Genomic DNA, 12,843 nt, shown 5'->3' on the forward strand with positions numbered 1-12,843 from the left:
GTGAAAAAGTACATTACACAATGATACCACAGTGAAATTTCCACCAATCAGAGAATTGCAACCAGTAAATTGCGTCTCAATAAAAAAGAAGCACTTTGTGTGACGTAATAGAAATACTAAAGATATGACAGAAATAGTAGTATTGCTAGAATTGTTCTAAGAATTACGCCAATGTTCCAGTTTTGTGTGCATTATTCATCAGACAGTCAATAAACAAAGACACAACTAAATTAAAAATGTTAATATAATTGATTATTGCATACAGGTTATTTAGATTAAAATGAAGATGCAAGTTCATTTGCATAAATAAACTGCAATTTAGTTTCTCATCCTCCTTTAATACAATGTACTTTTATAGCATTTTGACTAATAGCTAGATTATTTACTGGACCCAGTCCAGTCTATTGCTACACGACGGTATAACAGAGTACAACAGACCGCATGGCCTGACAGTGCTGTATTAATAACCGGGTGAAGCAGTGCGACCTCTGGACTGCAGATGTCTTTGCTTTGCCTAACAATGACAAGTGTATATTAGTAAGTAGCCTATTGATGGAGAGTAATCACCTTGTTAGGGCTGATTGTGATGCAAGGCGGATCGCTCATAGGGAACTCTGAACGCTGCAGATGTCGTTCATACGAGTGGGGATTGTCTATGCAAATAAGCATGTGGAGATAAGCAAGTCACTGTCACACTCTTCCTGGCCATCTAGAGTTAGGGTGGCAAAGGTGCAGAGTGAGGCTGATTCGTGTCATTTTATTTGGTTTGGTGCAGCCTGAATTATAGTGCAGTGTTTAATAGAGCCAGAGGTGTTGAGTGGACTTGGCACTGGACTGTTAGTGTGCTGCAAAGTACTGCAGTCTTTTGTTGTTGCTTATTACGCAACTCTCTTGAATACTTGATTCTGATTTGTCAGTCAATTTCAATCAGCAGTCAAATATTTTTGAATAATGTCCGCTGACCAGGGCAACTTTGTATAACTGACTGCACATCCAGCCTCCTGCGAATACAATAATGAATGAATAAACATTAAATATTGATTGACTTATTTTAGGAAGTCATGTAAAAGTGGAATAATGCCAAATGGTCAATATTACCAAATAAACCCCTATAGCAGGACATAAGCTGGCGTCAGGGTCCTGATCACTTTGTCAGGGTTTATTAGTGGTGTTCATATAATAATAGGGATTCTTGGTGTAACAAACCTCTAACCACAAGTATTGAACTTCAGCATGTAGCATGTCTTGTATCGCTTGTTCTGCAGACATGAATGACAACTCAAATCATGTGAGTTGTTCAGGAGAGGATTGCATTTCTAAAATGGGCTGAAAAATCCCATAGTTACATTGAAGGAGAGACCTGAGACACATGTAAGGACCAAAATATGACATTTGGATTATTTCCTTTGACTTGAGTCAGTACGCAACCACCCATAAGACCCTGGGAACCTTATAGCAACATGCTAAAAACCACTCAGAAGACATTTACATAAGCCATTTTCCCAACAGTTCTCATTGCTTAACTGTTCCATTCCATGCCGATCCGTCCCAGCCGGTATGGATACGGGTTCATTTTCCACTGTGGGGTTGATAACACTGCTCTTTGGAATGTAATACAAATGCGTTAGTTGTTGCCTTGGTAATGCAAGAGTTTACAGACGATATGAGATATAAATAGCGGCCATGGTATGAAAGATGATCAGATATTTTTATTATTAACTTGTTTACTTTGTTGAAATAATGTGCCTGATCAGCTACAGAGAAACTAGTAGCCAGGCAACAGACAAGTGACCAATCCTGAGTGGCGATGTCACTACACACATTCCACCAGCACAGTTAGCCAACCGTGCTGAGATTTCTGGGCTGAGAACTGCAGTGATGATGACATACTTGTGTAGGCCAATCTGGAAGTTGGTATCACTCTGGTTCCCTCAACAAAAACCCAATAAGATATTTACATTGGCATTTGGATTATTGCAGAAAATAAGCTCTAGGACCAGCCAAAAATGTTTACACGTTTTGTTCATCAAGATAATCTTAATAAAATTTTGAAGACAAAAAACTGAAGGTAGACTATAAATGAAGTACGCCATGGTTGCACAACTTAAACGTCACCACCATTAAAGGACAAGTTCGGTATTTTACACTTAAAGCCCTGTTTACAGATCGTATCTGATGAAATAGAACGGTTAAGAAAAAAATTTGGACACATTCTCCTGTCCCGAGAATTTTAGGTTTATTTAGCTTTTGTGGACCTATTTTGCCAAACGCGTCACACCCGTGATTCTTCCGTTGAGAGCTTGAATAATAGACACTCTAATGTGTATGACGAGGTTACCATCAAAAGTGGGCTAGGCTAAGTTACTCTCGATAACAGATTTACCGATCATGAAGTAGCCAATTACTCTAAGATTACTTACCGATCTGATAACTGGCCATTCAACCCCTCTGGCCTAGGACGCTTTTTCCAATTATTTTTCGGGACGTAGAAGAATGTCTCGATAACAGGTGTCCTGAGCAAATCCCGAACATCACGATATGTGACAAGTCGGCGAGACCTCGGTTTCGTCAACGGAGACGTTTAGATTCTCCATCCACTCTGTAACCAGTAGGTCCCATTCGGTGCAGCACAAACTCTCCTCTTCTGTAGACATCTGTCTACACTTTCGACAGGAACACCACCAAGTGCCTGTAAGCCTTGAGACAGCAGCAGCTTCGGCAACAGGCGTAACACTGGACTCCGTTGTCAACTGCCGATCTCAAAACCGACTCATCCTCCCATATAAATGTCTCGGAATCCATTTTTAAGTCGACACAGATAGCTTCGATCTTGTAAAAATGTTTAGATAGGTTAGCCTGCGATACCGCGTCCGCGACTGCATAAGACTACAAAAAGCATACAAACAACCCCATTTCCGTTTCCCGCGGCGGAGTAATACCGTACAGCACACAGCGAATCCAATACAACTTAATGGAGTTGGACAAAAACTAAGATAAAACCTGTTGGAATGCATCTTTTTCAGCGATTTTTGAGTGCACATACCAGTGAACACCCCTGACCACTCGGTGAGTTTCACGTCTTTGTAAACGAAAGTTTAATGTGTTTTAGGAAGGAATCTTCCAGTGCACATAGACAACCATTGTGGGGTGAGGGGGGAAAGCAAAATAAACCTAAAATTCTCGGGACAGGAGTATGTGTCCAAATTTTTATCTTAACCGTTCTGTTTAATCAGATACGATCTGTAAACAGGGCTTTAAGTGTAAAATACCGAACTTACCCTTTAAGCTTCCGACAATCAATCTTCATTTAAAATATACAAGTAAGAACATTTGAGATGGAATGGTGAGACTAGTGAGTTGATGAGTTTCCCTGCTTGACATAATGCTTCATGTCCCTGACAGCATCTGTAGGCCCATTTAGCCAATTAGCTAATTACTTTTACAAAACACGTAAACACTTTAAAAAAAACGTTAGGCCTCAATCATGAAACTTTCATAAATATGTGAGTAAATTCTGAGTAATTTGCACATATAACGGACCTTTCTGAAAACTCCTCCGGATTCACAAATGCTTCGCAAATATCAGATTTAAATTCCAATCATTCATACACGCTCATTCACAATTTGCATAATCCCTACCTGTGAATTACAACTATGTGAATTACAACTATGTAAATTACGTGTCCAGGAATGCTGTGGAATCAGGATTGGCTCCAGTATATTGCGTAAATGCAAAAGAGACGGCCATATTCCTAACAATAAATAATCAATTAACGTGTCCACCAAAGCCAGCTGAAAAAAATGTATGTTGCTCTTCTAAAAACGACCAGCTGGTGGTGCTGAAGAGCGCTTTGGAGGCGCAGCATTTTTCCAGATGAGTTGCTTTGGTTGCTATGATTTGGAATATCCACAGCAGTAATGCGCTACGATCTCATTTTGAAGAATATTACAGAATATAAAAATGCAGTAACGAGCAATGTTAACTGACGTTTTACCCAAAGTTGAACAGTTTTCAACTCTCAGCTACAATTTTTCAAATATATATGATTATGGTACATAGTGCATCAACAGAAACCTTTTTTTTGTGGCCGCAACTAGGGCAAGCGTTTGCATTTTTGCCAGAAAAAAAGTGTTTTTTGCCAAATGCTTTGTGATAAAATACGCAAGGCTAGAGACTTAGTACAAAAGGCAAGCGTTTCGTTTAATTAGCAAGCATATTTAGAATCAATGCTTGGCCTGAAATGTCGCTGTTGAGCCATCCATTCTCATTATACTCTGGAGGTCACTGCACACGACAGGAATAGAGAGGTGTTTAGATGTGGTTGGACCGATGCAGCTGATGTCAGTGGCTGTCCCAAAACAGGGTTGGAAATTATTTTGGCCATTAGGGAAACCTGAAAGGCATAATATGCTTGCATGAAATACACCAAACAAATGCTGTTTGTCGGCTTCTCATTTGAATTCCCAGCATTTACATGGGCGCAGATGTTTATTGGAGAAAAATGAAATTTTTGTAAACATGTATTCATTCAAGACTCATAAGCATTGGGCACATCAGCATAATGCCTGAATCTGTTTCATATGCAGCTCGTAAAATATTCATTCCAAGTCACCCATAGGTGATAAAACAACAGACGCATGTAAATGCAATGCATTGTAATGGCCTACACAGATAAATGTAAGACGTCATCCCGGCCTCGACGTGCGTGATAGAGGTGACTTTCACTTTAATATATGCTTTTATATAAAATCATCCCCATCCCGGACATCTGATGCAAAACATTTTAAATGTATATAGATGTATACGATAAAAGCACGAGGCTGCTACTTTACAGCCGTTTCGGTTTCTGTCGTTTATCACAACGTCCCAACAAAAGACATCCAAATCATCAGTCACATCTACGGGCTTTGATTGATGAAGGAGCTGAGAGGTCCTGTATATAGTGGCGGACACCACACCCCTGATTTGCAAACGCTGCCGTGAGCAGCATTCTGACGTTCGGTGGTAATATTGCACTTGGAGGTTTAAAGCGGAGGCTAGGGTTCTGCTTATTGTTTTTTTTCCCTCCCCTCTAACAGTTGGACTGGGAACGCAGCTGGCACGCCTAATGCAGTAATGGCGGAGGTTTAATTAGGAAGGGAGGGTAATGAATCTGGCAGGGGCCGGGCCGGGAGGGAAAGTGACGCAGGACGCAGCGGTGCTGCAGCCCGGCTCCTCTTTACAGCTCCACGTCACGTCTCGGAGCCACCACATTAATCATATGGCAGCAGAAATAAAGCCGAGCATCCGTAATACTTACAAATGGCGAGCCAGTGCAACTGAAGGACAAGGAAAGGTCGTAGCACCCTGGCATCAAAGACAGCGTCGTATACAAAAACAAAGGGGCAGTGGAATAACATCACCCCCTCACACACACTCACGTCCTAGTGCGATCTTCCATTTACCCCTGCACACATTAACAGTTATAAATGGGATGGCTGAACGACAAGGACAGAAGGAGGACAAAGTGTCTAAAAATGGAGTCCTGTGTAGAAAATGGCTGATCTTTCACTAAAAGCGAGCGGGATATTTCACGGCCGCTAGATGTTTGCACCTGCAAATTGAAAACATGCATTACGAACATAATGATCCCATTTCGCTTCTGCGGTTTGTGTTTTAAGCAGGCACAATCATGGTGAAATATCTACCCGCGCTGAAATGTAATTAACCGGGGTGGTTATTTTGGGGACTGTTTTCATTAACGTGTAAGATCAAGTCCATCTGCTGAATCTCAAATAAGAGCGCGTGGAGGTGGGGAGCAAGGCAAGGTCAGTCCATTAACTGAAACGTGAAATATTGTGACCTCTGACAGCGCCCTGTGGAATCTAGCTGACACGTCAATAGTTAATACTCATAAAAACGTGTAATCCACCTCACAGGACTTAAAGGGATACTCCACCAAAAAAAATGTATTCTCTCATTTATGTATACATCTCATTTATATTTTCTTTCTGCAGATGACTACAAATATTTTAAAAATAATAATCATCTATGCGAGTCCACATAATGAAAGTGGACATTAACCCAAAAGTTGACGCCTCACAAACCAGACAAAACAAATATGAAGGTAACCAATACATGCGACCCCAGTGGATGAAGCGGAACGAAGCAACTATAGCAACTTCTAATATAAACCATCGGTTCCTACTGTCATACGTGCGTTTATGCCTTCACGCTCAATGTAAACATGAGCATGTTAAGAAGCATGATGTAAGGAATGTCACGCTTCACAATGTAGCGCTTCACAATGTTCTCATGAACCCACGTATGACAGTTGTCCGAAAGCGATGGTTTATAGTTTAAACATGTTTGAATATTAGTATTTTTCTTACACCTATCGTTTTGCTTCACTAAATATTGATTTATCAACTAGGGTCGTATGGATTACCGTCATGTTTGTTTGTTTGTTTTAAACGTTAACTCTTGGGTTGCTGTCCACTGGCATTATATGAGGGCTTTTCACACTTGAACTAGTTAATGCTGGGTCATTGTAAACCTTGTTAAACAGAATCCATCTTCCCTCACATTTCACTCTGCTCATGCTTTACGGTTAACAATTAATCCTGGGTATTCATAAATTTCATACTGTACATTCCTGAACCCTGGGTTTGCGGTGTCAGTGTTATTGATTGGACGCACGCATAATGTGACCTGTTTACAATTCTCTAGCATTGAGCATACTCATATTATACAGTGCTGACTGTGCAATCAAGATTTTCCTCACCATTTGACTGAAAATGCCTGAGAAGCACACGATTGGCTGTTTCTTAGCATCTAGGCATAGCATTGTAACACCAAATCATTTCACACTGCAAAAGTTTGCAATGTGAGATTAACACCGCAAATGCAGTGCTTTTGAATTACAAAACTGCTTATGAATTACAAGTGTGAAACGTTCCTCTCCAAGGGTTAAAAGCACTACGGACTCTCAGAGATGGATTATTTTACTAAAAATCTTCATTCGTCTTTGAGGGGACCAAGCATGATGTATTTCTGTTCAGCTGGCGACATTGGGCATCAACCACACGGCATATGCTAATACCTTTTCATATACTGTCTACTTTCTCTGTACAACAGTTCTATCTAATAACGTATTAGACAGGACTGTTAAATAGGTCGTAAACTAATGAACATGGAGAATGGGAGCGCTGTGTGCTCAGGCTCTGGCGTTCTCAGCACCATCAAAATAAATGTCTGCCGCACCGTCAAAATAAAAGTCACAACAAGCACGGACTGCGTCACTTCAGAGTTCCAACTGGCGGTGCGAAGGCAACCAGGAAAATGTTCCTAAGGGAACCGTTAGTTCTCTGGGAACCACCCTGGTGGCTAGTTCTACCTGGTGCAAAAGCCCCTATTGCTGGGATCAGTCCCAACAAAAGTGAACAAAAGGCAGGACCAAGGCCGTAAGGGTTGTGTCATATTGATGACGGACGTGTCTTTGCAATGGCGTAGTTATCATGTGACTCTTTGACCAGGGGTTTTAAAGCTACAATATGTAATGTTTTTCGCCACTAGGGGTCGCTAACATCTTACAATAACAAAGGCGTACGTTGATGACGCAAAATTCCAGCGGAATTATGGAACTTGTCGTCATGCCGAAGGATCTAATAATGTTTATGGATGAGTGAATACATTGATGTTTTTAACATGACTGTGGGATAAAGTAGGGCGTGATTGCTAATGAGAGACAGATACCAGCGCCACACGCGAGTCCCACGGGTATAAAGGAATAAGGACATTAATCTATCGAACAACCTGCAAGTGCTGTATTAATACTCACACTGGTCAGTTTATTAGATTAGTGCCGCTAGACGTAAAGCTGTTGTTCACGTCTGTCGCGATGGTTACTACGAGCGGAAACCAGGGATAACGCGGATATTACATCATTGACAGGCGACAAGTGAACAGGGATTCCGGGACGGCCCATTATTTAAAATTGGAATATCTCTAAAATTAAAAATCTTTGGGAACTTTTGGGATATTGTAAGTACACAACTGCAGAAAATATATCACACTGCGCAAGTGATTTTTGGATACTTTATTACAACATTCTTACATATTTTACCTTTAAATGAATGCAGATAAATTTTCACATTGCGCTGTAACAAAGAAGAAAGTTTGTGTTCGACATCCTGATGTCACGTGTTTAATAAAAGTGCATTGTTTAAGGTGAAGCGTGTAAATAGTGTTTCTTGACCGATCAACACCTGTGCTGTATTGCAGGAGGACGAGGCGGGAGACGGGAGGTTCAGCTTCTCCGCCTACGGCATGGGTCCGGCGTGTCTCCAGGGCAAAGACGGCATGGCCATCAAGGGCAACAACAACAACGCACCCACCTCCACCAACCCCCCTGAGAAGACCGTCGAGGAGATGCGCAAGCTCTTCATCAGCCGTGCCAAACGGATCGACACAGTGTCGCGCGTGGCCTTTCCGCTGGTCTTCCTCATTTTTAACATTTTCTACTGGATCATTTACAAGATCATCCGCAGCGAGGATGTTCACAATATGAAGTAAATAATGCAGTAAAGAGATCCGAATACACCCCTCCCCACGTCCCACCGTGCCCGCCTTTCTCTCACTGCAGTGCTCTCACTCGCTTTCGGTGATGACGAGTCCCCGGCAGAGGTATTTATTCCTCTTTTTTTTCGTCTCTTTCTCTCCTGTCCTCCTGAATAATCCGGACCTGTGCAATAGCAATGCAGTAAAATGCATGATATATGAATGTGGCAATATATTTACTAAAAAAAATGAAAATGACTAAAAGTAAATATCCAACTTAAGAACTTCTGAACTGATGACTGGGAATCCAAGAGGAAAACTTGTACAACTTTTTTTGCAACTTGAAGACGCACTGCGTTGCGAGAATATGGAGAAACATTACTGCTGTAATATATCATATATTTAAATGATAATACTTCCATAAGAAAGCGATTGAAAATTCAACTTTTTTTGGTGTCTCGAGGCAGTTTGGGGCTTCCATGATTATACGATGAAAACGTTGCAGAGACCGAGATTTGTTTTGGTACAGTACATGTGTCCTGGATGTTTCATTCTGATGTCGATTATTAATGGATCTTGATGAGTGCCAGTGAAAAAATATATATATATATTTATTCGAGCTGTGGTCAATGTGTTCCTCTATCTGTGCTCATTTAAATTATTTATTTATTTTAAACATCAGGTTATGTTCTGTTCATGTGCCAAACGTCATCTTTTAGGTTGACCAAAAAAATGACTATTTATTTATTTATTTATTTATGTGTTCACCGTTTGATATATTAAAAGCCAAAACAACCCTGCTACGGGTTGAGAGGGGGGAAATACAAATTATTTATTAGACATATCTAGATACATGTAAGACAAATAAAATATACCTTTAAGCATTTTTTTTTCTCTCTTTGCATTCTTTTGTTTTGCCATCGTTTTCATCATCTCAGAGTATGTCAGAAACGGACAGAAAGAAAAGCAAAGGGATCTTTCATATCTCATACTTCAACAGTGTTATTTTTTATAAGCTTGGTTTAGCAGTACAGCCAGTGCCATGATACTAGATCTATATTTCCAACCAAATGTATATCACATTTTCTTTTTCTTTTCTTTTTTTCAACTATATGTATAAACACTGCATTGTGCAACAGAATAAAAAAAAGTGCACAAAGGTTAAGTTTGTGAAATTTAGGATGCATCTTCATCTGGCTTCTCTATGCAATAATCCTATATGCAATTATTTTCAGTGTTCATCATGTTGAATATGGCCGTTTTATTCCGAAGGCCCCAAAAGATGCTATTTCGTACGTGTTCAATTCTCTCTTCCAGTCATGCTCATTTGCTGTCTATGCATGGCGAGGCTTTTTTTATGTGTGGTGCAGATGATATAGATGTCATTTTTCACTTTTGTAATGTTTTGTTTGACTGCCGAACTGAAGAGAAACACCATTATACAAAGTGAGCATGTGTCTATAGAGACTGTGTGATAGATGCTCTCTGTGTAGGATATGCAAGATTTTGCCATGCGTGACATATTTATTATTGTTTTGTTTGTTTGTTTGTTTAAAACCAAAGAGCAGTTTTGTTACTCTGTAGTCAATTTGCCTTTCCGGTTTTCCAAACTGAAGTTTGACCAATTTTTGTCGTCTCCATTTCGTCCTGTTTGACATTGACCAATTTTGTAAGATCTGTAACATTTGTAATTTATTCAGTTTTTCAAACATTTCTTCAAGAAAACCTACAAGCATATATCTTTATACACTGCGACTAGTCAGACATTTTGTGACAGAAAAATATTACCAAGAAATCCGAACTTGCATCTAGGTCCAAATGGTATCATGATGTTTTGATGTACGTATATATTTTTGGTTGAGAGTGAAGCTAAATAAGTTCATAGGTAATTGATGGCACATTTTAATTTCTTATTTTTTTTATTCCATTTATTTAATGAGTAGCTTATTGGTTTCATTTCTTTAAATGACCAGGCATCGTGGTAAATTTGAAGGGCTATTTTTGATTCTCAACATCAAATCTTCTCCCTCAAATGAATCGGCTTGTGATAAAGTGCTCAAATGTGTGATCTGAAAACTGGTTTATACCTCACCGGTGAAGACACTGGGTTAACACACTATATATTAGACCTCGCTGTATGATACGTTAAGCAGAAGCTGAGTTCTACTCGAGAACATTGTAATGTGAAACGCTATCCACATGCAGCACAATGTAGCAAGAACACATTTCACACATCATTTGAATGTTCACACATGATGAATTGTGCTGAAAGGAGTGTTCACACGACTGGATCTGTAACATTACAAACGATATAAATCATTGTTGTTTCAAAGAGTCATTCTTCCGGCCGGGTCCTGTGCGAGAACCGATGGAGGCACACGATGTATGATATACATCACAGTGTACAGCGTGGAGAGTCATAAAGTTGCTTTATACACTCGATGTGCTCATTCTTGAAATGGGAAACGCAAATATGTAGTCAAAAACACATTTAGAGAACATTTGTAGAAATACGTTCAGCTTCATGTTGCTGTTAATGACCGATTTGTTTCTTGATGAACCCTGCTTAAGGCTATTGACGATGTTGCTGGACTGTCCCGTGTGTAAATGACAGCAGTGACCCCCCCCCCCCCCCCCCCCCCCCCCCCCCCCGGGCCCTCACACACGCAATATACACGACGAGTTATAACAAATAATACTGGCTCGGGAACACAAGGACAATGTGATGTGAAATATGTGCTATATGCAAATACGATTTGTTATTTGGCTTAATAATCATGAAAATATCCATTTAATGTCCTGATGATTTCTGAATCTTATTTCGAGGCATGTTTCTTTTGTGTGTGTTTATCATTTATTTATCGATTTGTCCTGTTTTGATTTAATGCCACCTTGGATTCGATCGCAACTGCCCAGGAAGTGGTGATCTCTGAGTGATGATTGGCATGGCCATCATATGTAACTTATGTACGCAAAAACTGTGGGTGAAATTTTATTTTTGCACAAGTTGGTATGGCCTTAATTTGGGGGGTTTATTTGCTTCTATTGTGGATTGGCACAAAGTGCATCTCTTCATTTGCTTCTTGTCATACTCCGAGTGCACTTCCAAGCAGTGAAAAGAACAGCAAATTCTTATTTTTTATGTTCCAATACTAAAACATGGAATTTTTTGCATGAATAGAATTAAATGGCAGATATTTTTGGCTTGTACAGAAATGTGAGCAATTTGAAGAAAAACGGAATGTACCATTTCTGCTATATCTGTATATAACACAATATTTATTGAAATATGTCATAATGCTAAATCTAATTCTATTAAAGGTTTTCTGAACTAAAACATCTGAACAGTTTGTGACAATTGTGAAATTTGTGTGGGCTAAACTAAGAATCACCATGATCTGTGGGTCAATCGTGTGCTTTGTGTTTGTGTGAGGTATACCCTGGGGTGTGTATATGAGCATATACACACACTTTATATATATATATATATTATACTATATTATTATTATTATATATTATTTATATATATATATAGCTCAGCGTAAATGAGTAGCCTACACCCCCTTTGCAAAGTAACATTTTAAACAATATCTCAATGTCCAAAATGTTGACAAGACTAAGTTTAATATAACATCGTTTTTACTTATAACATGAATGTAAGGTTAATAATATGACTTCAAATACTTCTTCTTCTAGGCATGGAATGAACAAGTTGGTGACATTTTGCAACATCTATCTTTTCCATTCTTCAAGAATGACCTCTTTTAGAGACTGGATGCTGGATGGAGAGTGAGGCCCCGTTTACACGTACATGGTTATTTTGGAAAAAAAACTGAGACATTTCCCTTCGTTTGTGCCTTTCCTTTACTCGCAAACAGAGAATTCGCCTCTGATAACGATTCTTTCTAAAAACTCCGGCTAGAGTGGAGATTTTGGAAAACTTTGTTTGCACGTTTGCATGTAAACTGAGAAAAGCTGAGTTTTAGGCAGCCGATGTCACAGTGTGTGACTATTTTCTGGATTCTGATTGGCTAACGTGGGCTTGAGTTTCTCGTTACACTGCCACCTACAGGTTTGGCATGCTCTTGACGGCATATACACGGGTTTGTATAAACAAACACTTTTCTGAAAACTGACAGGTGTGCACAATGTTATTTTTTTTTTGAAAACGGAGAGGGGTGAAATGCCCGTTAATGAAAATAGCCGTCCACGTGTAAACGTAGCCTGATTCTTAACTGAGTCTCCAGAATTCCCCATAGGTGTTCGATTGGGTTCAGATCAGGAGACATACTCGGCCACTGAAT

At 39.7% G+C, this 12,843-nt stretch overlaps 1 protein-coding gene across 6 annotated transcripts in view; it reads left to right on the plus strand.

The window, feature by feature from the left end:
• glra1 (glycine receptor, alpha 1) overlaps positions 1-11,882 on the plus strand; it is a 59,892-nt gene extending 48,010 nt beyond the window's left edge. For 4 of the 6 annotated variants that reach the window (XM_079630015.1, XM_079630014.1, XM_079630010.1 and 1 more), the window contains one exon: positions 8,264-8,780. In XM_079630015.1, coding sequence (XP_079486141.1) covers positions 8,264-8,554 — 291 coding nt within the window. In that variant the 3' untranslated portion in view covers positions 8,555-8,780. Of the gene's footprint in view, positions 1-8,263 lie in introns of all 6 variants that reach the window. The other 2 variants (XM_079630011.1, XM_079630012.1) reach the window with 2 other exon arrangements.
• Positions 11,883-12,843: the final 961 nt, after the last annotated feature.

This window comes from Phoxinus phoxinus (assembly GCF_949152265.1).
Source record: "Phoxinus phoxinus genome assembly, chromosome: 12".
In the NCBI taxonomy this organism is placed as follows: domain Eukaryota; kingdom Metazoa; phylum Chordata; class Actinopteri; order Cypriniformes; family Leuciscidae; genus Phoxinus; species Phoxinus phoxinus.